Source organism: Ornithorhynchus anatinus, chromosome 5, assembly GCF_004115215.2.
Source record: "Ornithorhynchus anatinus isolate Pmale09 chromosome 5, mOrnAna1.pri.v4, whole genome shotgun sequence".
Taxonomy (NCBI): Eukaryota; Metazoa; Chordata; class Mammalia; order Monotremata; family Ornithorhynchidae; genus Ornithorhynchus; species Ornithorhynchus anatinus.
In genome coordinates, this window is record NC_041732.1 from 33,247,179 (window position 1) to 33,274,411 (window position 27,233).

A 27,233-nucleotide genomic window follows, 5' to 3' on the forward strand; every position below is an offset into this window, starting at 1 on the left:
ACTTTTTTTTTTTTTTTTGGTATGTATTAAGCACTTACTATGTGCCAGACTGTTCTAAGTGCTGGGGTAGACACGAGCTAATCAGGTTGGACACAGTCCATGTCCCACATGGAGCTCACAGTATTAAATCACCATTTTACAGATAGGTAATTGCGGCACAGAGACGTTAAGTGATTTGCCCAAGGTCACCCAGCAGACAAGTAGCAGAGGCAGGCTTAGAACTCAGGTTCCTCTGAGTTCACAGGCCCGTGCCACTGCCTAAACTCCACAAGGAGGGGAAGGTACCTACTCTCTAGTGGCTTGAGAGAGGGGTGGGAGGCTCAGCAGAGGATAGTCCCCCATAAAATAGAAGCCAGACGGGGTTTGGATACCAAAGTTTGCTGTGTGTTACCAAGGCAGCCTCGCTGTTTTCCAACAGCCTAAGGAATCAAGCAATCAATGGCACATCTCCTCCAAGAAGCCTTCCCTGACTAGGCCCTCTTCTCTTCTTCTCCCACTCCCTGTGCACCGCTCTTACTTCCCTTCATTCATCCTCTGTTCCATCCCTGCAACACATAAGTATAAATCTCTGTATATCTGTCATTTATTTGTATTAATGTCTGTCTCCCCCTCTAGACTGTGAGCGCGCTGTGGGCAGGAATGCGTCTATTTGTTGTTATATTGTACTCTCCCAAGGGCTTAGTATAGTACTTGGCACACTATTAAGTGCTCAATAAATATGATTGAATGAATGTATTTACTGAGCACTTCCTATGTGCAGAGCACTGTACTAAGCGCTTGGGAGAGTTTGATACAACAGAATTAGTCAACACGTTCCCAGCCCATGACGAGCTTACATTCTCGAGGGGGAGACAGACATTAATGTAAGTAATTTATGATACATAATTAAAAGATATGTACATAAGTGCTGAGCTATGTACATAAGAGCTGGATATGTGGGTAGCAGCTGGTAGCTGCAAACATCTCTAAAGGGAAGAGGACACGGTGACGTCACCCAGTCTCCTGGAGCCTCAGATGATTTCCCGGCTGTCACGGCCCTGCACCTCTTTAACCGTGGCTCTTTCTCTCCTGTCTAACTGGTGGACAAACTAATCAGGAAGCCCTTTCAGGCTATTAATTGGGGTGGGGAGGAAAGACTGAGGAAAAGACAGTCCCCTAACTCATCATCATCAGTGGTATTTATTGAGTGCTTCAGTTCCCTCATCGGTAAAATGGGGATTAAGACTGTGAGCCCCATATGGGACAGGGACTTGTATCCACCCCAGTGCTTAGAACAGCTCTGGGCATATAGTAAGCGCTTAACAAGTACCATTATTATTATTATGATTATTACTTTTCCCTGGCCACAGTGACCTTACAGCTTGGAGTCTCCCTCTAGGGTACTAGAGCCCAAATGCACTATGGAGTCAGGCCCCGAGGAGACGTTGTCCTGAAAGCCTAGAGGAACCTGGCAGCATCTTGGGCTGTGACTCGAGAGAGGTAATTCTTCCTAAGACATTCCTGAGTCTTGAGTGGGCTGGGCGCTAATAACACTACTGCTAATAATAATGGTGGTGTTTGTTAAGTGTCACCATTTTTATTAAGTGCTTACAATGTCCCAGCCACTGTTCTGAGCGCTGGTATGGATACAGGCAAATCGAGTTGGACACGGTCCCTGTCCCATGTGGGGCTCACAGTCTCAATCCCCATTTTACCGATGAGGTAACTGAGGCACAAACAAGTGAAGTGATTTGCCCAAGGTCACACAGCAGACAAGTGGCAGAGACGGGATTAGAACCCATGACCCTTTCGACTCCAAGGCCCGTGGTCTACCCACTAAGCCACGCTGCTTCCCCGAGAGCTTAGTCCGGTGCTCTGTGTCAGCGGTGTGACTGTGGGCAAGTCACTTGACTTCTCTGTGCCTCAGTTACCTCATCTGCAAAATGGGGATTAAGACTGTGAGCCCCACGTGGGACAACCTGATTCCCCTCTGTCTACCCCAGCGCTTAGAACAGTGCTCTGCACATAGTAAGCACTTAACAAATGCCAACATTATTATTATTAAGCGCTCGGTAAATATGACTGATTGATCGATTGAATGAGTCGTTTTCCAGACTCGACTGAACTTCTCCCTCTTCCCCTGGATCGGCGCCTCAGAAAGAGCAAGCAGAGCGGGGCACCCAATCCAGCCATTTAATTCCAAACAGTGTCCCTGCCACCAGCGACGTCTCACACACGAGGCAGGGGCCCCGAGTCTGGGCAGGAGGAAGGCTCAGCCTTAGGCATATAGCTATATTCAGAGAGACAAGAAGCAGCGGTGAGGGCAGGGTTGGGAGAGAGGCTGGGGCGTCCCAATAAATTACATTTTTTACAGAGCTCGGTGAAGAGTGAGTGGGTAGGGTGGCGGGGCAGAGACTGACGGAGCTATAGGAAACCTGTCTTCTGTCTTCTGGCCAGTGCGTGGTCTCACCCAGAGGCTTAGAATCAGGGAGCCGCTTGCCTGGGTTCTGTCCGGGACGAGGGTGCTGGGAGCCAGAACGCTCGGGTTGAGTTGGTGGCTGAGTTGGTACTGGGAAATAGAGCTCTAACGGTCCCAGGAGGGTACCGGGAGGAGGGAAGAAGGCCTCCACCCCGGCAGAGGCTTCCCTGGAAGCAGGAGGCCGGAGCCGGGGGCTTTGAAGCGGGGAGAGGAGGGACAGGTACGGCGGAGGAAGGGCTGACCCCTCTCAAGGTTAGACTTCCGCCCAACCCCACCAGAACTGAAGAAGCAGGGGTACCAGACCCTGAGACAGCGCGGAGGCCTTGGGGGTGCCACCCAGGGGACCGGAAACCCTGGAGCGCCCCGATCTCGGCCCCTCGCCTCGACCGGCCTGGCCAATAAAGGGCACTGCCAGTATCTAGATTCGCCGCCTCCTTGGGGTTCCTGAGGTGGGCAAACACAAACCCTTCTGATGCCTGGGACAGGCCAGCGGGAAACCCTCTAGAGGGTCCTGACTGGGTTTGCCCTGGGTGGGGAGGATAGGAGGTGCAGGGGCCGGGGAAGAGGAGGGAATTCTGGCTCCATCGGTGGCAGGGAGGGAAGAGGTGGAGAGAGAGTAGTCCCTGTTTCCCCCCCTCCCGCTCACCCCACACACAGGTCTTAGGATCTCCCGGGGGCCCCAAAGCCACCCCTCCTCTGGGCGGCGGGCACGCCCTCCCCCCCACTGGAAAGAAAGCTACTTTGGAATCTCATAACATCTGTCTCCAGTAGCCTGGAGTTGGGGTGCCAAGAGGGGTCAAAGAGGGGCTGGGGTGGTCAGAAGAGGCAGGCCTTCTTCTTGAGCTCATTCCTCTTCCACAGAGCCAACTTCCCAAACTCCTCAGGAGACATGGCAAAGACCCGGGAGAAGTCCTCTGCCGAGAGGTGCCTCTGCGGGAAAGGAAACACGGGAAGGGGTCGGCGGGGGGTTGGCGGTCACCCGGGGAAGCGGGGAGAAACGCCGCACGAGCCACGGGGCTGACTGGGCGACCGGAAGCACTGGGACACCGGCCTCGGCCTCTCCCCTCTCCCCCGATCCGGGAGCGTGCCGGAGGCCCAGGGCAACTTGGACCAATCCGTACCTCAAGCCGCATCCGGTCCACTCCAGGGGGCAGCTTGGGGCGTCCCTTGTTGGTCACCACCAGCATCTCGTAAGGGTAAATCTGGCAGGAGGAGAAGGTCTGGGAGTCCCGGGGAATCCTGGGGATTCCGGTCACCTCCCCACAACACCCCAGGACCTGTCGCCCCATCAGGGACGAGCCTCTCCACCGGGTTGCATGCGTAACCCAAGCCATTTCCCCTTCTGGGCCTCCCCTCCCCCCGGCTCCAGCCCAGTTCCTCTCCTCATCCGCCCCCGTGCTTCTCTCTTTTTCCCCCAGTTCCACCGCTTTCCCGAGGCCCCTCCCTCTCCCCCACCTCAACCGCACCCTCCTCCCCGGCCCTTCTGGCTCTGGCTTCTGGCCTCCCCCTCACCTTCTGCTCCAACACACAGGGCAAGGAGTTTCCCCGGTCCATCCTCCCCCTCTGGCCCTCTCCATTCTGCGGGGACCAAAGCCACCGTGAGCCAGAGCGGGGACTTTGGCCCCGTTGAGGAAGGCCCTCCCTGGCCCCTCTCCCTTTCACCTCTCTTGAGGTTCTTCTCCCTCAGTTTCTTCCCTCCCCCCAGCCCCTCCTGGAAAGCGCTCCCTGCCCCGACATCCGGGGCTCTCCGATCTCTTTTCTTCCCCCTCCTGGGGGCCGCTCACCTGCAGACCTGCGAAAGCAGACAAGAGAAATCTGAAAAGGGAAGCCCAGGGCCTGACTGGCCCCAGATCTTGGCACGTAAACCCCGGGGCCCCAACTCCGCCCTCGACCCTCGCTCTCCTTAAAGCCGTTACTATCTCCGACGAGCTCACTGTGGGCAGGCAACGTATCTACCGATTCTGTTATGTTGCACTCTCGTAAGCACTTAGTACAGTGCTACGCACACGGTAATAAATCTGATTAAGTGATCGACAGGGAACGTGGGACTCAGGAAAGGCAGGGTCCTGCTCACTCCAGGGCAACCTTCCTCCACCCCTGCACTCTCCCCCAGCGTGACCGGTCCCCTCCTCACCTGGACTTCCCGCCTCGCTGCTGGCTGGGCTGAACTCCGTGGACTGCAGCTGGAAAGTATGGGGTGGGATCAGTTGCCGTTTACGGGGGTCTCGCCCTTCTCTGTCTGGTCTGAGTGGTCCCAGCCAGTCCTGGAGACCCCGGACTGATCCTTCCTCCATTTCCTGCCCTCCCGCCTCCGGGTTCTTACCCGACTCAGGGTGCTGCGGCCATAGGCTGGGAGTGAAGAGGACTTCGAAGTCCCTGGGTGCGGGGCTGGAAGAGAGCAAGGTCCCGGAGGCGTCACCGAAGCCAAGCTAATCATATCCGGCCTCCGTTAGCTTCCCAACCAGACCACCGGGCCTGGTCTGGCCCAAGCCAAGTCCCAGGAGTGTGAGCCCGAGTCGGGCCTGAGCCCGCAGGGATCTAGCCCCACTGCACGGCGAGGGCAGTATCGGTGGCCCAAACGGATGCCCTGCGCTTGCCAAGAGAAACATCCCCCCGCCGGCCTGTCCCCCTGACCCAACCCTGGCCCAGGCAAACAAGGCTTGGCGGGGCCATCCTTCGGCCTGGGGCTCGAGAAGCCGCGTGGCTTAGTGAATAGAGCCTGGGCCTAGGAGTCAGGTCATGGGTTCTAATGCTGACTCTGCCACTTGTCTGCTGTGTGGCCTTGGGCCAGTCACTTCACTGGGCCTCAGTTCCCTCATCTGTAAAATGGGGATTGACACTGTGAGCCCCATGTGGGACAGGGACTGTATTCCAACCCGATTTGCTTGTATCCGCCCCAGCACTTCACACATAGGAAGCACTTAACAAATACCATAGTCATTATTATTATTATCGTTTCTTCTTGCGGGCAGGATGCTAAGGAACAGAGCTGGGAGGGAGGGGGAATTCCTAACCAGAGACACAGTTGGGAGTGGGGGGGGGGTGGTCTGTCAGGCCCCCGTCGCTGGCCAACTTGAACTATTGGATCCCTACTGATACTCACAGGTGTGGAAGGGGGTCCGGTCAGGCAGGGAGCGGGTTTTCCTCCGGATGGGTAACACCTTCTCCTTCTCCATCTCCTCCTTCAGGATCATCTTCCCCAAGTTGGACGTGACCTGAGAGAGAGGGGAGAGGGGGGCGTCAGGGCTCTTGACTGTCCCGCCTCCCGCCCTTCGCTCATATCCTTCACTCCGCCGGGGACCTTTCCCCTTTCAAATACGCCAGGTCGCAGCTCCCCCCGGTTTCCCCTCCTAAAAAAAATCCCATCTCCTCAAAGAGACTTCCCCGATTCATTCCCAACCCCCCGTGATGCGTCAATATAACGGTCACCCATAGAACTTTACTCACAGGTACGAATTCCCGTTACTCATGTGTACCGCAGTACCCCGCTTCACACTCTGAATTGGTCCCGTGAAAATCGTGTGGTAAGCGTGCGTACATTCAGTCATTCATTCAATTGCATTTATTGGGCGCTTACTGTGTGCAGATGTGTGTTACGTACGTCCTGCATTTTTGAAGATGACATTATCAATGGCGAGGCCTTCCCAAGGAGCAAGAAGAAGGGCCCTCAGGCACCACCCTCCAGGAGGCCAGGCTCAAATTGATAAGGCAAGAATGGGTTACATAATATCCAGCCCCTCCTCTCCTCGACTTGGGGTGAGCAGTTTGCCCCTCAATAGTGTCCTAAGCCAAAAAACACTAAACGAGATATGATTTCCTTGTTTCGTTCTGTTCTGTTTTATTGTCTGTCTCCCCCATTTAGACTGGAAGCCCGTTGTTGGGCAGGGATCGTCTCTATCTGTTGACGAATTGTACATTCCAAGTGCTTAGTACAGTGCTGGGCACATAGTAAGCACTCAATAAATACGATCGAATGAATGAATGAACATCGTGTAAAAGGGCACCAATAGGGTCCCGAGATCTAAAATACTGACCAAAACAATATTAAAATACCATAAATGTGGCTCCACCATCAAGTAAGAACAATGATGATGATGGTATTTGTTAAGCGCTTACTATAGGCCGAGCACTGTTCTAAGCACTGGGATAGATACAAGGTAATCAGATCGTCCTACGTGGGGCTCACAGTCTTAATCCCCATTTTACAGACGAGGTAACTGAGGCACAGAGAAGTTAAATGACTTGCCCAAAGTCGCCCAGCTGACGAGTGGCGGAGCCGGGATTAGAACCCACCACCTCTGACCCCCAGGCCCGGGCTCTTTCCACTAAGCCACGCTGCCTCTCTAGGAGTAGTGTAGGATGAACCGATCGGAGAAGATTTTGAATGAGACGCTTTTTTGTATATATTTGGAAATATGCCGTAACGTCATCTTTCCCATCCTAGTCAGCCGAAGAACACCTTGGGCTAACAGAAGGGAGATCTGCGGTTATTATATCACGTTCAGTTGAAAGGGGCTATGATCATTCTATGTCAAAATACTTCAAAGGGAGGGAAAGGGAAGTATTTAAGCCAAGGTCCGCTGGTGCAGTGTTTTCTTGTAACGAGAGAGTCCCTTAATGCAACTCCAGCTGGTCCAAAGAGCACTCAGAGAAGAACCCTTTTGTAAAGGGGATGGTTATAGGTGAAGATTCAATTGTATATTAGGTGATTTAGCCAGCTCTCATGTTTGTGTTATCATCTGTTATTTCCTTACCCTTCCCCCCGCTCCCACCATTTGTGAATAACATCATATCTCCTCCATTAGCCTGGGAGCCCCTAGGGGCCAGGAGCCTTGTCTTTTGATTCCGGGGTGCTCTCCTGTGCTTTTAGCGCAGGGATCCGCACCCCGTAGGTGCTCAACAAATACCACTGATGATGATGAGGAAGATGATGATGATGGCGCCAGGGGTTTCTGCTCCCTCCCACCCAGCCCCCATCCTCCAATGGCTCTGGAAGTTCATTCACTCAAGCATTCATTCAATCGTAATTATCGAGCAATCACCCCTGCAGAGCGCTGTACTAATAATAATGTTGGTATTTGTTAGGCGCTAACTATGTGCAGAGCACTGTTCTAAGCGCTGGGGTAGATACAGGGTAATCAGATTGTCCCACGTGAGACTCACAGTTATTCCCCATTTTACAGATGAGGGAACTGAGGCACAGAGAAGTTAAGTGACTTGCCCACAGTCACACAGCTGACAAGTGGCAGAGCTGGGATTCGAACCCATGACCTCTGACTCCCAAGCCCGGGCTCTTTCCATTGAGCCACGCTACTAGGCACTTGGGAGAGTCCAATACAACAATAAACAATCACATTCCCTGCCCACAACGAGCTTATGGCTGGGTTATGGAGCCCTGAGCCTTAGATGATGCTTCCCCTCCCTGGCTTTCTCAGTTTGTAAATTAAGCCCCCCTTCTCCCCTGCTCCCCCTCCCCTCCCCATCGCCCCGACTCACTCTCTTTGCTCTACTCTCCTCCCCCTCCCACAACACTTGTGTATATATGTACATATTTATAATTCTATTTATATGAATGAGGCGCATATATATCCATAATTCTATTTGTTTATATTGATGCTATTGATGCCTGTTTATTTGTTTTGATGCCTGTCTCCCCCCTTTCTAGACTGTGAGCCCACTGTGGGCAGGGATTGTCTCTGTTTCTGAACTGTACTTTCCAAGCACTTAGTACACAGCTCGGCACACAGCAAGCGCTCAATAAATACGACTGAATGAACGGATGTATCGTAAGACTAATAATGGTACTTGTTAAGCACTATGTGCCAAGCACTGTTCTAACCTCTAGGGTAGATACAAGTTAAGCAGGTTGGACACAGTCCCTGTCCCACATGGGGCTCACAATCTAAATCCCCATTTTCCAGATGAGGTAACGAGGCCCAGAGAAGCGAAATGACTTGCCCAAGGTCAATAATAATAATAATAATGTTGGTATTTGTTAAGCGCTTACTATGTGCCGAGCACTGTTCTAAGCGCTGGGGTAGACATAGGGGAATCAGGTTGTCCCACGTGGGGCTCACAGTCTTAATCCCCATTTTACAGATGAGGGAACTGAGGCACAGAGAAGTTAAGTGACTTGCCCACAGTCACACAGCCGACAAGTGGCAGAGCTGGGATTCGAACTCATGAGCCCTGACTCCAAAGCCCGTGCTCTTTCCACTGAGCCACGCTGCTTCTCATACACACAGCAGACGAGCGGCAGAGCCGGGATTAGAACCCAGGTCCTTCTGACTCCCGGGCCCCTGCTCCATCCACTAAGCCACGCTGCATCTCTGTTCTCCTGAACTCTTCCGAGAGCTTAGTACAGAGCTGTGCTCAAAGTAAGCGCTCGAGACGTTAACGTCTTTCTCCCCCACTAGACTGTAAGCTCGTCATGGGTAGGCGATGTGTCAGCTATTTCTGTCGTAGCGTGCTCTCCCAAGGGCTTAGTACGGTGCTCTGCACATAGTAAATGCTCAATAGATATGATTGATCCACTGAATACATACCGTAGATTGATGCGTTGAAACTTTAGGACCCGAATCTGACGGGTTTCTCAGCCCAGAGTCCGGGCCTGGTCTGATACCCAAATATTTTCTTTCACGTTCCCCTTGGGCCCCCTCAGTCTCCACTCCCTCCCTGCCTGCAGGGTGCAGGGGTGGAAGCGTAGGGGGCTGAGAATGGAAGTGTTTGCTGAGGCTGGTGATGTCCTCCTGTAGCTGGCCCGCCACTCCCCTCCCGCCCGGGGGGGAGCCTGACAGGCCCTCAGTGGTGGCGGAGGATGGGATGTTAATGACCTTGACTGGGCCTGGCCCTGACCCAAACCTGGCCTGAGCCCCAGGGTTGGCTGCCCCAGAGAGAAATCGGGCAGGCACTTGGCCGGGGTCAGTGAGCGAGTTGCCCTCTTTAGCACCAGTCAGACAGGGGAGGAGGGCAGCCGGCAGGGGTTGCCCGGCCCTCCCCTGCCAGGCCGGCGCTAACTACCGCCCCCCCCCCCCGGGGCACTCTGCGATGGCCAGGCGTCAGGGGAATTTGCCTGGCCTGCTGGCTGGCCAGAATCTGGCTCCGCTGACCGGCCCTGTTGTTGCCTGGCACCCGCCCAGCCCGGCCCAGCCCAGGGGCCTCCGTGCTCTTCCGTGCCTTGGCTGGCTTGGGGGGGCCCAGCAGAGCAGGGAATGGGGACAGAGGGAGAGACAAACTGAAAGCCCCGCTCTGCCTCCCTCCTTTCCCCTTCATTTTGTCCTGCTGCTTGGTCTTTCATTCTTTCATTCAATAGTATTTATTTTGAGCGCTTACTACGTGCAGAGCACTGTACTAAGCGCCTGGAATGAACAATTCGGCAACAGAGAGAGACAACCCCTGCCCAGTGATGGGCTCACAGTCTAATCGGGGGAGACGGACAGCAGAGCAAAACGGAACAAAACGGAAACAAGACAACGTTATCACGATAAATAGAATCAAGGGGATGTATACCTCATTAACAACATAAATGGGGTAATAAATAATATATACAAATGAGCACAGTGCTGAGGGGAAGGGAAGGGGGAATGGGGAAGAGCAGAGGGGGGAGGGGGGAAAGAAGGGGAGGGAGAGCAGAGGAAAAGGGGGCCCAGCTGAGGGGAGGGGAAGGGAGAGGAGCAGAGGGGGGAGGGGGAGCAGAGGGAAAAGGGAGGGGCTCAGTCTGGGAAGGCCTCTTGGAGGAGGTGAGCTCTCAGTAGGGCTTTGAAGAGGGGAAGAGAGATAGTTTGGCAGAGGTGAGGAGGGAGGGCATACCAGGACAGAGGTAGGACGTGGGCCAGGGGTCGACAGGGGGATAGACGCAAACAGGGAACCCTGAGGAGGTGAGCGGCAGAGGAGCGGAGTGTACGGGTTGGGCAGTAGAGAGAAGGGAGGTGAGGTAGGAGGGGGCAAGGTGATGGAGAGCTTTGAAACCAAGAGTGAGGAGTTTTTGTTTCATGCGGACGTTGATAGGTCATCCATTTTCCTCTCCCACCCCTGCCCCTGTCCTTGCCTCTGCCCCTGCTTCCTCCCTTGCTCCGCCTCTGTTCCCTCCCCTGGCCTTGCCCCTGCCCACTGGTATTGTCTCAAACGGCCTTTCTGTCTATGCCCCTTCACCCCGCTGCCGTGAAGGTGTCCAAGTCCTCCTCTCTTTTCCTTTCCCTGGCCTGTGCCGCTGGAGCAGTCTCCCTGGCAGCCCCGACAGCCCTCCCCTTAGACCATGCCCCCATCCCAACCTGCCTCGGTCACCCCGACCCCTCGGGCAACGGCCTGAGGCCCTGATGGTGAAAAATTCTCAGGTTTTATTTGGGTGGAAGTTTCCTCCTACACTGTCAGCTCCTCCAAGGCAGGGATCGCGTCTACTTACTTCACCATACTCTACCAAGCGCCTTAAGTACAGCGCTCTCCACCCGGGAAGTGCTCCGTAAACGCCACTTACTGATCGATGGACACTTTTCGGCGAAAACAAGACAAGTCGCGGATTGGACTCCCCAAGGGGCCGGCCCGGGATTCGGATGGAAGAGGACGCTACCTTACTGAGTTCTTCTCTCTGCCGTTCTCTGAGAGCCTTCATCTCCTCGCCAGAGTCCTCATCATCTTCCTCTTCTTCCTCCTCCTCCTCCCCTCTCCGGGATGCCTTCCGCTTCCTCCATTCTGTCTCTGTAAAGCAAAGCAGGGTCAGGGGCCTCGGGGAGCAGAACCGGAGACTAGCTTGGGGATGGAAACAGGGAAGGGCGGGGTAGGTTACAAGAGTACATCCTACAGTCCAGAGCACTGGGATTGGGAGGGACGGACACGGGCACGGGAAGAGTCCAGAGGAGGACTGAGAGGGCAGAGAAGATGATGGATGAGGGAAGTGGTTTCTTTGTTCGTTTTGGTTTTTTAATGGATTTGTTAAGCACTTACTGTGTGTCAGGCACTGCACTAATACCGGGGTAGAGGCAAGGTAATCAGGTCAGACATAGTCTTAATCCTCATTTTACAGATGAGGTAACTGAGGCCCAGGGAAGTCAAGTGACTTGCCCAAGGTCACACGGCAGACAGGTGGCGGAGTCAGGATTAGAGCCCAGGTGCTTCTGGCTCCTAGGCCCGGTCTCTCTCCACTAGGCCACGCTGCTTCTCAAGGTTCCTTACTTCCACCCCCACCCTGCCCGCCCGCCGCCACTCCAACTTCTCCATACCCACGACGGCCAGGGAAGGGGGGCACGGCCAGTAGTCGGTCTCTATCTTAGCTGGCTGGTTGGGGTCCGGGGGCTGAGCTGCGGGGAACTTGGACGACTCGATGATGAGATCCTCGATAAGGTGTTTGCTCTGAGGGCTGCCCCCTACGGACTCTGTGAGCACAGACCGGAACAAAGGAGAAAGAAAGGAAGGTGGGAAGGGAGGAAATCTGGGAGTCAGCCCTCCCTCCCCTCCTTCGATACCTATTCCCTGCCCCAACCCTCACCCTCCTCTCCAACCCCGGCACGGCTTTCCACTCCTCACTCCCCCGTAATAACAATCATTTCCATTACGATCAGTCCCCCGTAATAACAGTAATAACCACCACACATCGGTGGCATGTGTTAAACGCATATCACGTGCCAAACACTGTACTAAGCGACCCGGGTAGATAGGAGATAACCAGGCCGGACCCGATCTCCGGCCCGCGGGGGGCTCCCGCTCTAAGGGATCGCCTCCCATGAACAGGTCCCCGTCCTCCCCCCGAGTCCACTCCCTTAGCAGACCCACGGTGCGGGAGCTGGGCTGCGGTCAGCTAGCGGGGGCCCCCACCTCTCTGCTTGTAAATGGGTGGCTTCTTGTAGATGTTGAACTCCATGCGCGTGGTCTCTGTGGAGGAGGAGGAGGGATGAGACGGTGAGAGCAAGTTGGGGAGGGATCAAGGGAGGGAGGATGGAGAGCCCCCAGTGGGGGCTGGGCGAAGGAGGGTGGTCAGATGGCAGGGGGAGGGAGGCGAGGGGGTGCTGGATGCCAAGGGGATGCTGTGGTCCCGAGCCGGGGGTCCTGGAGGAAAGCTGGGTGCACCAGAGGCACGTACCTGGTCGGTGGAAGTGGGGCAGGCTGCTCCGGGGGGTCCCAATGGACCGCGGGCCAGGGGTCTGGGCGATGATCCCCGGGGTCCGGCTCTCTGCCCAATCTCGCATCATCTGGACAGAGCAGGCTGGGCTCAGAACGGCCCCCTCCGCCGAGCGTCCGGCAGCCCCCTCCCTTCCCCCGGCCCCAGGGCCCCACCCCCATCCCCGGATAAGGGTCCGGCCGGGGACGGGGAGCCCCCGGACCGGCAGGGAGCCAGACGGTCAAGGGCCCGCCGGGTGGAGGGTAAATGGGCCCTGGCCCTGCGGCGGCTGGGCGAGGGTTGAGCCGGCCAGCCTCCAGGCGGCCACGTCACCGGCTGGCGTCAAGTGGAGTTACGCTGCTGAAGGCTGGGGGTGGCCCACGTACCCAGTGGGGGAGATCACAGGACTCACCTCGGGGGATGGCGGAGGAGAGGTGGATTTGGGTGACAGGGAGCGCTGGTTGGGGGTGGGCGGAGAAGGAAGAGAGATCAGGAACAAGAAGGCCGCGAAACCCTGCTCCTCAAACTCCCAGCCCACCTTCCCCTGGCCCGACCCCCGTCCTTGGTATCCCCCAGACAGCCGACGATCACACCCCGCTTCTGATCCCCGGTGTCCGCAACTGCTTCCGCGTCCATCGCCCCGGTCCCGGGTCCGCGGGGTGGCCTGTCCAGGGCCAGTTCCCGCACCACCACCCCTCTTTCGAATCCCTGGGGGAGGCTCCATCTCTACACGGGACACCCCGGGGCAGGTGACCCGTCCCCTTCTTTGGGGGGCCGCCCCTTCCCTCACCTCCCGGCTTCGGGGCAGCTCTGCGTGATCCAGGAGAGAGTAGGTGAAGTGCGGCTCGTAGATCATGAGGTCGGGCCGCTCGATGTCCAGGATGGCCTTGTCTTTGGGGATGGCGGCCAGGTCCTTGTAGCCCAGCACCTGGTTGTTCATCTTGGCCTGCAGGGAAGATGGGGAGGGACAACTGTCTGGATCCCTACGGGCCCTCGGGGACTCCCGCCTCCCCAAGGGCCCACCCCAGAGCCCACCTCTCCCGCCGGGTTCTTAGCCGCAGGGATGTCAGCCCCAGCCCGTCGGCTCCCCACCCTCCCGGGCCAGGCCGGAGGCCAGAGGCCGGGGTCGCGACCCGGGGCAGATACTCACCACGATGCTGGAAGGAGAGCCAGGCACGCTGGAGCCGCGGGAGGAGCTCACGCTCCCGGGGGACGTAAGCGGCTGCTGGGGAGAGCGGGAGACACCGGTGAGCAGTGGAGGAAGAGCGCAGAGAGCTGCCCTTCAAGGGAGGCCGAGGGGAGCGCCGGTCAGAGGCCAGGGGAGCTCCGGGGCCAGAGATCAGCAGGTGGCGGACATCTCTGCTCGGGCCAGGCGGGACGGAGGAGCCCCGGCCCCGCTGGCCCCGGCCCCGCCCTCTCGGTGCTCTCTTCTCGGCGTGGGGTGGGTCAGGGTCTGCTGGTTACCTTTTGCAGCCGCTCCATGCAGTGGGGAGATGCAGGGGCAGGGTCACTTCCGGAGACCTGGAGGGAGAGCAGAAGAGGCCCCGTTGAGCCCGGGGGCCTTGGGTTCCGGTCCGGTCGGCAGCCGGGCTCGGCCAGGGGAGGTGGAAGAGACCAGGCGGGCGGACGCGGAAGATCCGCATCCCTCTGGGGCCCTACCAACTGCTGCCCCGGTGAAGGAGCTGGCGCCCGGTGGCAGGGGAGAGAGGGGGAGCCCTTCCCGGGGAGGAAGAGAGAGGGGGAAGGGGACGCTGGCCTCTCCCTCAGCCCATCGAAGGTCCAGAGCTCGGGCCTGAGTGGAAGGGAGCCCCGCTCAGCCTGCCTCGCTCATTCTTTCCATTCACTCAGCCCCCGAGAAGGGAGGAAAGGGGAGTGGGAGGAGGTGAAGGGGTGGGAACGGGGGGCTGCACTTGTTTTGAGCCATTGTTCTCGGATTCCAGAGGAAATGACGCAGGAGGCCCGGTTGGGCTGCCTGGGCCCTCGCATCTAGTTTGTCCTTCTGCGCCCGGACTCCCCCGATCTACCGGCCCTACTTCCCCTCCCACCCCAACCCCTCCTTCCCTCTGCTCCGCTGCCTCTGGCCATCCCTGTCCTTCTCCCCCTCCTGGCTCCTCTCCACCCTCCCTTCTGGGCACCATCCTATTTCCTGCTTTCTTGCTCCTGCCGGGTAGGCTTAACCCAGGCCTGAAAAGGGGAGAAAAGAGGCAGGAGGAAGGAGCTCCCACCCACCCTCCGACCCCGATGGACGGGTCCTAGAGAGCAGGGAGCCCGTTGCGTTCACTTATTGGCGCGGTCCCGAGCGGGTCCGCGCAGGAAGACGCCCCGCTAAACCCGACCGGGTGACGACTGACGGCGGGACGAGCCAGTTCTGGGAGTCGGGTAGCCAACGGCCGCGGCGCAGCAAGGGGCAGGAGGGAGACGAAGGGTTCATCTCCATCCCTGCAGGACCGGCAAAGCCGCTGGGACTTGGCTGGACCCGTTCCTTGGGGCAGACAGCTGCCAGGGCGGGACGGGGGGAAGCAGAGACGGAAGCTCCGACCTCATTCCTTGCGGCCTTTCTCTAGCGGTCCCAAATTCCCACCATTTTCCCTTCCTTCCCCCCTTCCCTTTCCCAGGCCCTGCGGGGGACGATCGTCCCGGGCCGGAGGGGCAGACCTAGGGGAGACGTCTGGCTGCGGGGTTGCCCTCCGCCCCTCTGCCTCTCTTTTTCCGAGCTTTTCAGGCTGCCGGGCCTCTGGGTGGGAGCCCAGCCTTCAAGTCAGGAGCTGGGAAATAATGAAGATGGTTAGGATGCCTGTGGATGAGGTGTATGCACTGTCAATCAATCAGTGGGATTTACTGAGCACTTACTATGTGCAGTACACTGTACTAAGTGCTCAGGAGAGTACGATACAGCAGAATTAGCAGACCCGCCTAGATTTACACACGCTCACACACCCTGACACGCAGGTCTTTCTGCCTCTAGGCCGTAAGCTTGTTGTTGGCGGGGAAATTGGAGAAGCAGCGTGGCTCAGTGGAAAGAGTCCGGGCTTGGGAGTCAGAGTCCATGGGTTCGAATCCCGGCTCTGCCACTTGGCAGCTGTGTGACTGTGGGTGAGTCACTTCACTTCTCTGGGCCTCCGTTCCCTCATCTGTAAAATGGGGATTAACTCTGAGCCTCACGTGGGACAACCTGATTATCCTGTATCTACCCCAGCGCTTAGAACAGTGCTCTGCACATAGTAAGCGCTTAACAAATACCAACGTTATTATTATTATATTGTAACAGTGCTTAGTACAATTCTCCGCACGCCGTAAGTGCTCAGTAAATACGACTGACTGACTCTTTGTATAGGCCGGTGGTTAGACAGACTCACGCTTCGCCACCCATCCATCCAGCCATGGTATTTATTGAGTACCTCCAGGATGCAGAGCATCGTACTAAGGGTTTGGGACTTAGTAGGCATGTTGACCTATGTACAGTGCTCCGCACACAGTAAGTGCTCAACAAATATGATTGACCGATCCCCGCTCTCGAGAAACTTACATTCTGGTGGGGGAGAAAGAAAGACATCAGTACGGTGCTCTGCACACGGTAAGCGCTCAATAAATACGATTGAATGAATGAATGAAGGGGCGAGGGAGCAGTGAGGGTAGCCAAGTGTTTAGACGATATGCAAGGGCTGAAGTGCCAGGGACGGGGGAGGAATAGCGTTCGTCGTGGGCAGGGACCGCGTCTGCTAACTCTGCTTTACTGTTACTCTCCCAAGCACTTAGTACAGTGCTCTGCACGCTGTAAGCGCTCAATAAATACCGCTGATTGAAATAGAGTGGGGAAGATGAGATATTAATCAGGTAAGGCCTCCTGGAACACGTGTGATCTCAGAAGGGTCTTGAAAAGGGGGAGAGCGGCGGCCTGCCAGTTCAGTCATTCAGTCGAATTTATTGAGCGCTTACTGTGTGCGGAGCACTGTGCTAAGCGCTTGGGAGAGTACAATATAACAGGCACACGACGAGGCTAGTTGTGAATGGGGAGGGAATTCCAGGAGAGGACCGGAGCAGGAGGTCAACTGCGATGACGTGAGATGAGACCTAAGTCTAGTGAGTTGGTTGACTTGAGAGGAAAAAGACTATGGCTCCTGCCCTCCGGGAACTTTTACCGTCTAAGCGGGAGACCTGCAAGCCCAAAATGATTTACCAATAGCGGGAGCGGGGGGGGGGGGAAGGACCCGAGAAACAGCTGGGAGTGGCCAGAGTCTGAAAAAATGAATGAATAAATGATTAGAGAAGCAGCGTGGCTCAGTGGAAAGAGGCCGGGCTTCGGAGTCAGAGGTCATGGGTTCGAAACCCGGCTCTGCCACTTAATAATAATAATGTTGGTATTTGTTAAGTGCTTACTATGTGCTGAACACTGTTCTAAGCGCGGGGGGGACATACAAGGTCATGAGGTGGTCCCACGTGAGGCTCATAGTCTTCATCCCCATTTGACAGATGAGGTAACTGAGGCACAGGGAAGTGAAGTGACTGGCCCAAAGTCACACAGCTGACAAGTGGCAGAGCCGGGATTAGAACCCATGACCTCTGACTCCCCAGCCCGGGCTCTCAGCTGTGTGACTGTGGGCAAGTCACTTCACTTCTCTGGGCCTCAGTTACCTCATCTGTAAAATGGGGATGAAGACTGTGAGCCTCACGTGGGACAACCCGATGACCTTGTATCTACCCCAGCGCTTAGAACAGTGCTCTGCACATAGTAAGCGCTTAACAAATGCCAACATTATTATTATTAAAAAATAGAGTAGGTGAGCTGCTGTGCATCTAGCAGTTACAAACCCCCATTCGTAAACAGACGCAAATGCACGGACCCCTCGATAAATGCATTCACAGAAGAGGGTCCCGCATGGTCACACGTGCTTTCACGCACACCTTGCCACCTGAATCCGCACGTTCTTAATCCGCTGCAGAAACAGAGGCCTATGCGTGCACGTGTCTCGCCCACGTCCCATCACACACACCGACGCATCCACGGACGTGCACATTTGCTAATGGTCTCATCGCTGAAAGTCCCAGAGCTGGAAGGGTGCCCGCTGCGGGCAGGAAGAGAGGAATCATGGCTGGAGGGGAAGGAAGCGTGGAGGAAAGGTGGGCCAGATGGCGGAAGAGTCCTCTCAACTCCCCAAACTCCAACCTGACTCCGCTGTCCCTGTCCTCCCGTCCCGGCCCCCGCCCTCCCCCTTACCCGGCTCTGCTTAGAACCACTCACTTATCAGAGTCTACAGTTAAGGCACCACCCCGGGCCACCCACCCGTCTCCAACACGAACGTGGCCGCCCAGCCCCATCGCCTGTAGGCGATAAGGCCTCTCCCCTGTCAGAGAACAGCATGGCGGAGTGGATAGAGCAAGGGTCTGGGAGTCAGAAGGTCATGGATTCTAATACCAGCTCCGCCAATTGTCTGCTGTGCGACCTCGGACAGGTCCCTTCCCTTCTCTGGGCCTCAGTTACTCCGTCTGCCGTAAAACGGGGATCGGGACTGAGCCCCACGTGGGTCAGGGACTGTGTCCAGCTCGATGTGTTTGTAACCACCCCAGTGCTTAGTATAGTGCCTGGCACATTGTAAGTGCTCAACAGATACCGTAATTATTATCATTATTATTTCCCTCAGGCTTCTCTCTGTGGATGGAAGACAGGGGGATGCATCAAGAGGTCAGAGGACAACTCGTTGCTTGATTTGATCCCCTAACGCGGGTTACAGATTCAGGGAGCCCAGCTCAGGCCGGTCCACCCTGCTTTTTGGAGCCTCCCACTCCGCCGGCCCCAGGACGGGGAGGAGAGGGCTCCAACCTAGCACGCAGGAAGGATAGGGAGTTGAAGAGTCTCGTGGCTCAGTGGCAAGAGCCCGGGCTTGGGAGTCAGACGTCATGGGTTCTGATCCCGGCTCCGCCGCTCGCCAGCTGTGCGACTTTGGGTAAGTCACTTCACTTCTCTGGGCCTCAGTTACCTCATCTGGAAAAAGGGGATGAAGACTGGGAGCCCCACGTGGGACATCCTGATCAGCTTGTATTCCCCCCAGCGATTAGAACAGTGCTTTGCACAAAGTAAATGCTTAAACACCACCGTTATTATTATTATTATTAGCCGATGACCTTGCCCAGTCTGTTTCTCCATCAGGTCCTGTAGATCTGCACCCCAGTCCCTGCCCTTCTCCCCATTCCCTTCTGATTCTTTCTCTCTCCCTTATTCTCTTCCCCTTCTTTTTCCACTCTCCTCTCCTCCGCCCTTACTCTCTCTTTCTCTCCTGCTATTTCTCTCTCTCTCTTCCTCCAGCTCCAGCCCACATCCCTTCTCTCCTCTCACCCCCTCTTGCCACCCCCTTCAGTTACCATGGTGATGGCTCAATGAAAGAAATAAAGACAGAATCTGGCTGGGTCATAAACACCCAAAACAGCATCCTGGGAGAGGAGGGGGTGGTGGGCCCAGAGGGGTCTGGATCTACCACGTGCATGTGAAGATCGGGGGGAAGGGAGAGGCACGTTGGGGGGTGGGGAGTGGTGGGGAGAGGGGGCCCCCCCTATTTCAGAATGGGCCCAGCTGCTTTTGTCCCAGGTCCCAAGTCACTGGCAGGACCCAGAGAGGCCAAGATTGGCAAAATCCTTTCTCCTGGTCAGGCTCCTGCTCCAGGCTGGCCAGAGTGTGGTTTCTTCTCCTTTTGCCTCTCATTTCCCTCCCTCAGCACTTCATATCTCACAGTCCACCACTCTCCCCACTTTCAAAACTCTCTTAAAATCACATCTCCTCCAAAAAACCGTCCCAGACTAAGCCCTTCATTTCCCCTACCCACCCTGCCACCCCGTGCGTCGACTCTGAGCTTGGCTGTGTAGCCCTTGAGCACTGTGGGCAAGGAATGTGGCTACCGGCTCTGTTATATTGTGCTCTCCCAAGCGCTTATTACAGTGCTCAGTAAATACAACTGACTTGATACTCACCCAGCCCCGCAAAATTGATGTAAATATTCTCATATACTACTATCTCCCCCATCCCTAATCTATTTCAATGTCTGCCTCCCCCTTTAGACCATAAGCTCCTTGTGGGCAGGGGTCGCTTCTACCAACTATGTTGTATTGTTCTCTCCCAAGCACTGAGTACAGTGCTCTGTACACAGTAAACGCTCAATAAATACCATTGTTTGACTGACTGGAGGCGGGGACTATTCCCAGCTGGATGCTCCTCGCACATTCCCCTTGCTCCAATCCAGGGGAACCAGTCAGAGGGTACTACGGGGGTCTTGGCCACAGGCACCCTAGAAGCTCCCCTGGCTATACCTCCCCTATAGTGGAAGTAGCATGGTGTAGTGGATACAACACGGGCCTGGGAGTCAGAAAGTCGTGGGTTCTAATCCCGGCTCCGCCGCTTGTCTGCTGTGTGACCTTGGGCAAGTCACTTTACTTCTCTGTACCTCGGTTACCTCATCTGTAAAAAGGGGTTTGAGACCGTGAGCCCGGAAGCCCCACGGAGGCCTGGGACCGTGTCCAACTTGATTTGCTTATATCCACCCCAAGTACTTAACAAATGCCACTATTATTATTATTATCCCGAGGCTCCAGGCTCCAAGGGCCTGAGACAGCAAGCAGGAGGAGGGAGGGATGTGACCTTCCTCACACTCCCCCCACCTTCCGACACCGGCCTTTCAGTTTGTCCCCTTTCTCCTGGATTTCCCTGTCCTTCAGCCCAGGGGCCCTCTAGGGAGAGTGGCCTCCCCTCCCTACCCCGGTGCCCAACTTGCAGCCTCCTGCCGTACCCACAGATCCCCTCCAGACCCTATTTTTAGCTGCCACTGCTGGCAAGAAGTGGTATCATTGGGATGATTATGGCTCTGGAGGAGGGAGCGGCCTGAGCCCGGGGTGGGGTCCAACCCCAGATCCGGGGAGCGGGGTGGGATCCGACCCCAGATCCGGGCAATGGGGTGGGTTCTGACCCCAGATCCGCTTACCAGGGTGGGTTCTGGCCCCAGAACCAGGCAGCGGGGTGGGATCCGACCCCAGATCCGGGCAATGGGGTGGGTTCTGACCCCAGATCCGATTATCGGGGTGGGTTCTGACCCCAGCTCCGGGCAGCGGCCTGGAACACTCCCGTGGAGGAACGGGCCGCTCCTCAGGGGGAGCGACTCCTCCAAACAAAGAGACGCGGGGTCCCTACTGCAGACATGTCACTCGCTGGGTGACACACAGCCAGCTGACACCCCACCCCCCCCCCGCCACCCACGCGCTGACATTCTCCCCGATTCAAGCTCCGTCCCGCAAAACCAGAGGGCAAAGCCGCACTGAGACCCTTGCTCAATAATAATAGTAATGGTGATATTTGTTAAGTGCTGTTTGCCAAAGCACTGTAAAATAGGGATTCCGTTTCCTTTTTGTTTTTAATGGTATTTGTTAAGTGCTTACTATGTGCCAGGCTCTGTACTAAGTACTGAGGAAGATAGGTGATCAGATTTGACACCATCCCTGTCCCACGCGGGCTTCACAGTTTATGGGAGAGGGAAAGCCCCCCGCCGCCCCGATTAGACTGTAAACCCATCAAAGGGCAGGGACTGTCTCTATCTGTTACCGATTTGTACGTTCCAAGTCTTAGTACGGTGCTCTGCAGATAGTAAGCGCTCAATAAATACTATTGAATGAATGAATGAAAAGCGATGTCGATTAGTGGAAAGATCCCAGGCCTGCGAGCCAGAGGACCTGGGTTCTCAAATCCTGCCTCCTCCAATCGTCTCCTCACCTCATCTGTAAAACGGGGATTAAGCCTATGAGCCCCATGTGGGACGGGGACTTATCCAAATTGATTATCATGTATCTATCTCAGGGCTTAATACAGGGCTTGGTGCAGAGTAAGCACTTAAATACCATGAAAAATAAACGAACAGGTAATTGAATCACCATTTCACAGATGAGGACGTGGGGACAGAGAAATGAAGTGATTTGCCCACAGTCCCGCAGCGGGCAAGTAGCAGAGCTAGGATGAGAACCCAGCTTTCCCCTTTTCTGGGCCTGCGCTGCTCCTCTCTACGCTCACCGCAGGAGTAGCCTCTCCCGGTTCTTCCCATCCTCATCCTCAGTGGATGCGTCCGGGCCTCGGCAGTGGGACTGCCCGCTGAACGGCCCACGGGGGGGGCCTGCCCAGGCAGAGGACCCCGCCCGCCCAGTGCAGGGGGTGAGGGGGAGAGTGAGTCTCCCTCTTGGGCTCCTTCAGGCCTGCACGTGGTCCTTCTCTGTCCCCCCCCGGTCTCACACAGTCCCGGGAACCAGAGGAACGAGCCGATCCCCCTCCATCCTGTCCCGTCCCAGGGTCGGGACTCCAGCCACACCCTGCTCCTCCACCTCATTCATCGCTGGCTCAGGCTCAGCGGAGTCTTAACCCTCTGTGGGAGGCTCAGGCCAGCCATGGAACCGCCCCAAGCCCAGCCCCGCTCCCCCGGGGAAACTGGAAGCAATAAGATCAGCACACAGGTTTCTTAACCAGCTCTAGTGTATTGTACTTTCCCAAGTATTTAGTCCATTTCTGCGTGCGCAGTGAATGCTCAATAAATACCATCGATCGGTAAGTCGATTGCCTCTGCCTCCCCACCCCACTATGGGGGGCTCAGACCTCCACTAGGTGAACGAGCACGGGAACGGCTTAGTACAGTGCTCTGCACCCGGGAAGTCTTCAGTAAATCCCTTTGATTGATGGACTGATGGCTTCTTCATGCCAAGATCCCTCAGCCCCTGCCCAGAAGTCTAATGTCCCTGGGAAGGGCAGTGCCACCCCGCCTGAAGCGGGAGGGGTAGGGGGGCACCGGAGTAGCCGGACCCCCAAGCCCGGGCTGCTCGGCCCAGGACGGGATTCTCCCAGGAGGCCTGGGTGAAGCACAAGGTGGTTTTCCTGAGCTACAAACCCCTTCTCTCCCCACTGCCTCCCAGGACTCCCCTCGCTCCAGGCAGCCTCCCGACCTGAAAGTCAGGTTTCTCCCTGTACGGCAAGAACCCGGGGCCCGGACGGAAATGACCGGCCTCTGTCACCCGAGGGCCAGGCCCCTGCTCTGGCACTTGGCCCCAGTGGACGTCAGTGGCCCCCAGCAACTCACCCCAGTGCTGCTCCCACGGCCTAGTGGCTTGGATCCAGAGGAGCTAGGAGAGGCTGAGGGGAAGGGGTGCCTGAACCCGCCCTCCACCTCCTCCTGGGCAGCTCAGAGCCCTGCGAATCCGTCTCCCTCCCGTCCCCCTGCTCCCCCCCGCCACCCCACCGGCCATCACCAGGGAGTTCAAGGGTGAGCCGCTGGACCAGAGCGGGGCTGCCGCTTTACTCACCAGCCTGGCTACAGGCGACTCCTCCAGGAACCCAGCATGGCTTTCCCGGAGTGAAAACAACAGGAAAATGCCGGCTGGGGTGGAGGGGTGGGGGGGGCTGTGGGTTCTAAGCACTGTCTCTGCCCCCTCCCACCTCTCCACCCCACCGGCGAGAAGAACGGAGGCCCCCAACCACCGGCTGGGCCGGCTGGGGTCCTCGGGTGCTCGGTGCTCGCAGCGGGCGGCTGGCTGTCGGGCAGGACGGACGGCCCCCCACTCTCCCCACCCCCCCCTTCCCTGCCCCCGCCCCTTTGACTGATAGCGTGAGGCTGGGCCTGAGCAGGAAGGCTATGTGTGTGTGTGTGCTCTTGTGTGTGTGCGTGTGCGCGCGGGCGGGCTTGTGCGGCATGCGACTCTGTGAGTCTCCACCTCTGTGGCTGGCTCAATCCATTTTGGAAAAAAGAGAATTAGCCAGCACGGTGACAAAGCAGAATCAGTCCGCCCGCTATCCCTTGCTCCCCTCTGCAGCCTCTCCAGCCACCTCATAAACAGGCCCCGGTGCAAAGGCCGCCTCCACCGAGGCCTGGCCCAGCCTGTAGCCAGGGAGTTGGGGGGGTGGGGGGTTCCCGCCCTCGCACCCCCAAAGGGAAGAGCAGGTGCAGGCCTTTCCCTTCCCCCCTTCCTCCCAGCCTCGCCTCAGATGCAGCCCTGCCCCAGGGGCCGCCGTCAGTGCCAGGAGGTAGGAGGCAGGACTTGGTCTAAGGGGAGAGGATTAGCGGGAACCCACAGGAATTAACCTTGCTCGAAAACCTCCGGACGATGAAAAGATGAGAGCTCCCGGCAACAAGGTAGCCGTGATCCTACTGGCCAAATCCACCCCGCAGCTGAAAGATCTGCCGGTGGCTTTGCCGGGGGGTGTCGAATGGGGAGCCTCACCGGGAGAACCCCAGAAAAGGTCATAGTTCCTCCCATCGTTCCTCTCGGGAGTGGGAGAAGGGGGTGACGGGGGTGGGGAGGGCCAGCTGCACCCATCTCCATCCCGCACCTATCCTCTGGTCTGTTATCCTCCTTTCTCTGGCACCAATCACCTTCCATCCTACTCATCTTGGGGAGGACTCCTCCTTGGGTGGGGTGATGCCGTGGTCCGGACCCCATTCCCCTCCCAGCTCCTGAGAAGTTGCCCTGACAACCGTGGGCCCATCCTCTCAGAGCAGCGTCAGGCCCTGCCAGGCGGGGGTGGGGTGGGGGGAGGGGGGAGTCTGCACATGGCATCAGCTACTGTTGGGAGAAATGAAAGACCTGGGAAAAGGTCCTGGCGTGCCCGGAAGGTGCCAGTGGGACCCAAGAGGGCAGCTAGTGCCGGGAGTGGTTTTGAGGGGCGCTTCCCTTCTCGGTGGTTGGAAAAGACGGTGAGCTCGGTAGCGGAGATGTTAGAGGGTATATAAACCTGGGGGGGGGGGGCGGGGGCAGGGGGCAGAAGAGCAGGATCAAGGGACGAGGAAAAGGGGTGGAATAACTGGGTGAGGAGAAAAAGGACGGGACTAATGGAGCCCCGAAGGAAAGGTAGAGAAACTGAGGGCGGGGAGAGGGTCGTGGTGAAAGGGAAAGAGGGTGTAACCTTCGGAGAGGGCTGAGCAGGAGCGTGGAGAAAACCCCGAAGGAGGAGCAAACTACGTTCCCATGGCCTGACATCCATCCAGTCCCACTCGCCGCCCCCTCGGTGCCATCCCGGTGGCTTTCGATTTGGATGGGAGAGACAACGGCACCTTTCTGCTGGGGGGCCGGGGGCTGCCGCCCCTTTCCCCACCCGCACCTCCCCTAGTCCAAGCAGCTTGAATGTGAGACCCGAATGCGTGCTCTGCGCCCGGTAAGCGCTCAAATAAATACCATACAGATTGATCGATCGATGGAGACGGGAGCTCCGAAGCCACCCTCCTCTTGCCAGCCAAGTTCCCCCTCTCCACCCCTTCCCTCGCCAGGGGAACATCTAGGCCCCGGGCGTCCCCTGGGGCTGGGAGCCGCCGGTAACGGGGCGCGGGGGGAGAGAGGGGGCCTTCCATCAGGGGAAACTCCGAGGCAGGGTTTGGGGGTGAGTTCGGGGTGCGGAGGGAGGGTGATGGGGTGCCCGAGGTGAGCTGTACCTTCAAGGCCCCGGAATTTGGGGCTGGAGCGCAGCGGCAACGGTGACACAGCCCTCCATCCTTCGGCGCAGAGCATCTCCTCTCCGCCTCCCGTTGCCACGGCAACGTGCCGGCAGCCCAAGGCCCGGGCGGCGGCGGCGGCGGAGGAGGAGGAGGAGGAAAAGGAGGAGGAGGAGGAGGAGGAGAAAAAGGAGGAGGACGTGGTGGAGGAGGTGGAGGAAAAGGAAAAGGAGGAGGAAGAAGCAGCAGCTCTCTCCGCCTCTGCCAGTGGTTGTGATGGTGCCAGGGTGAGGGCTGGGGGTGAGCTTGTCAGAGACGGGGTGGGGGCGCCGAGCTGGGCGGTCCCTGACAGCCCCCCTCCCCTTCTTCCCCTCCAGGCTCCTCCAGCGGCCTCCCCACCCACCCCAGAGGACCTGCTGCGGGGATGGGGAGCGGCCTGGCTCAGGAATGGAGGGAAACAGGCCCGACCCCCTCCTAAATCCCGGGGCGTCCAGGGAGAGGACATGTCCGGTCCCCGGCTGGCTAGGGGATGAACTGGGGAGGGCGGGGTGGGGGGGGGGGGCGTCGGGAAGCCGCCACTCTGAAATCGTCTTGGGCTGGGGGCCGGGGGGAGGGAGAGCAGCGGGCCGGTGATGGACAGGTGATGGTATTTGTTAAGCCCTTCCTATGTGCAAAGCACTGTTCTAAGCGCAGGGGGGATACAAGGTGATCAGGTTGTCCCTCATGGGACTCACAGTCTTCATCCCCATTTTCCAGATGAGGTAACTGAGGCCCAGAGAAGTGAAGTGACTTGCCCAAAGTCACCCAGCTGCCAAGTGGCAGAGCCGGGATTAGAACTCGTGTCCTCTGACTCCCAAGCCCGGGCTCTTTCCACTGAGCCACGGGATAGCTCTTCTGGCCTCTCAACTCTCACACACACACACCACAGTCACCCCTTTTTTTTTCCTCCATGGTCCTAGGGGACGGAGCTCTTCCCACAGACGTGGACTCCCCCTTTTCGAGTCTTGGAGGCGCAGACGGAGAGAGAGAGAGAGAGGGCGCAGAAAAGCAGCGTGGCTCAATGGAAAGAGCTTGGGCTTGGGAGTCAGAGGTCATAGGTTCGAATCCCGGCTCTGCCACTAGTCAGCTGTGTGACTGCGGGCAAGTCACTTCACTTCTCTGTGCCTCAGTTACCCCAACTGTAAAACGGGGATGAAGATTGTGAGCCTCACATGGGACAACCCGATTACGCTGTATCTACCCCAGCGCTTAGAACAGTGCTCTGCACATAGTAAGCGCTTAACAAATACCAACATTATTAAAAGGTCCCCCCCCCCAACCCATATGGAGTCCAGGCTTGCCGGCGGGGGGGATGGAGGGGAACCCCCGACCCCCCGGGCCCAGAGGGGGCTGCGGGTCCGGCTCGCCCTCTGCTGCTCAGAGCCGAGAGGACACGGCCGGTGCCGGTGACCGTGGCCGGCGACTGGAGGCTGGCAAGGTCATTTCTGGACAGGCAGCCCCCGTTCCCCTCCATTACCCTGCCTGGGTCTCCTTGCCCCGAGAGGTGGGGCGGAGAGTGGGGGAAAGAGACCTGAAACCCCTCTCGCCCCTTGGCAGGAGACCTGTGGGTCAGCTGGCCGGGGGAGACGGCAGCAGAGAGAGACGGGCCGCCCAATTCCTTGCCCGTCTACCCTTTCCTTAGGATATTCGGAATCCCTCAAGCAAATGGGGGAAGGGTCAGGCCGGGACCCTCTTCCTCTGAACACTAGGGCCAGAATTTTCTTTCCCTCGGGCATTCCTTGGCGGCGGATACCCCGGCACCTCCGGCGGCGGAGCTAGGCCCCGATGTCCCCTTTGGACTGGACTCTTGGGAGGTGCAGGGTGGCCCCTGACCATCTTGAGTCTCCAGAGCCCAGCGGGTCACGATCCTCCCCGCCCCGCGGTGCCCCTTAGCCCTTCCCTCTCGCCGTCCCAGTGGGCAGGAAGCTCAGTCTCACCCGCTTCCCCGAGTCCCCGCAGCCTCGGCCCGGCTGGTCGCGGCCTCTTGCCCCGGACCTGCGCGTTGGGGGCCTCTTGCCTAACCCCGCCCGGCTTCACTCCAGTGCTCCCTCCACCCCCCGGTCCTCCAGGGCACCGGCCGGCTCGGGGTGGATCCAACTGGGAAGCTCATCTGATGGAGCCTAAACATTAACTACCGGCCAGCAGGGCCTACCAACCAGCCCGGGAAAGGGAAAAAAACAGAGAGGGGGGTTGGGAAAGGCAAGGGAAGGGA

General features: G+C 57.6%; 1 protein-coding gene across 9 annotated transcripts; it reads right to left on the reverse strand.

Annotated features, from left to right (window-relative positions):
- Positions 1 to 2,158: 2,158 nt before the first annotated feature.
- On the reverse strand, positions 2,159 to 25,299 carry DMTN (dematin actin binding protein). 9 transcript variants are annotated; one of them, XM_029066186.2, is made up of 16 exons: positions 24,983 to 25,299; positions 14,013 to 14,069; positions 13,699 to 13,770; positions 13,339 to 13,494; positions 12,961 to 13,005; positions 12,531 to 12,639; positions 12,266 to 12,322; positions 11,674 to 11,826; positions 11,025 to 11,152; positions 5,562 to 5,673; positions 4,782 to 4,846; positions 4,593 to 4,641; positions 4,243 to 4,250; positions 3,971 to 4,036; positions 3,580 to 3,660; positions 2,159 to 3,388 (listed from the first exon to the last, which is right to left on the reverse strand). In XM_029066186.2, the coding sequence occupies exons 2-16, from the start codon at positions 14,028 to 14,030 to the stop codon at positions 3,275 to 3,277; spliced, it is 1,233 nt and encodes a 410-aa protein (XP_028922019.1). In that variant the 5' UTR covers positions 14,031 to 14,069; positions 24,983 to 25,299; the 3' UTR covers positions 2,159 to 3,274. The 9 variants fall into 9 exon arrangements, with proteins under 9 accessions (XP_028922019.1, XP_028922014.1, XP_028922022.1 ...); XM_029066181.2 differs by having other exon boundaries at positions 13,699 to 13,773; XM_029066189.2 differs by lacking the exon at positions 24,983 to 25,299 and adding an exon at positions 23,639 to 23,657.
- Positions 25,300 to 27,233: the final 1,934 nt, after the last annotated feature.

Bases quoted from the DNA above. Each gene is read 5' to 3' on its own strand.
- DMTN (XM_029066181.2), bottom strand. The intron at 11,153-11,673 runs GTATGGAGAAGT...TTTGCTTTACAG, and splicing joins CCCTTCCCTGGCCGTCGTGG to AGACAGAATGGAGGAAGCGG. The intron at 5,674-11,024 runs GTAGCGTCCTCT...CCTCTCTCTCAG, and splicing joins AGAGAGAAGAACTCAGTAAG to GTCACGTCCAACTTGGGGAA.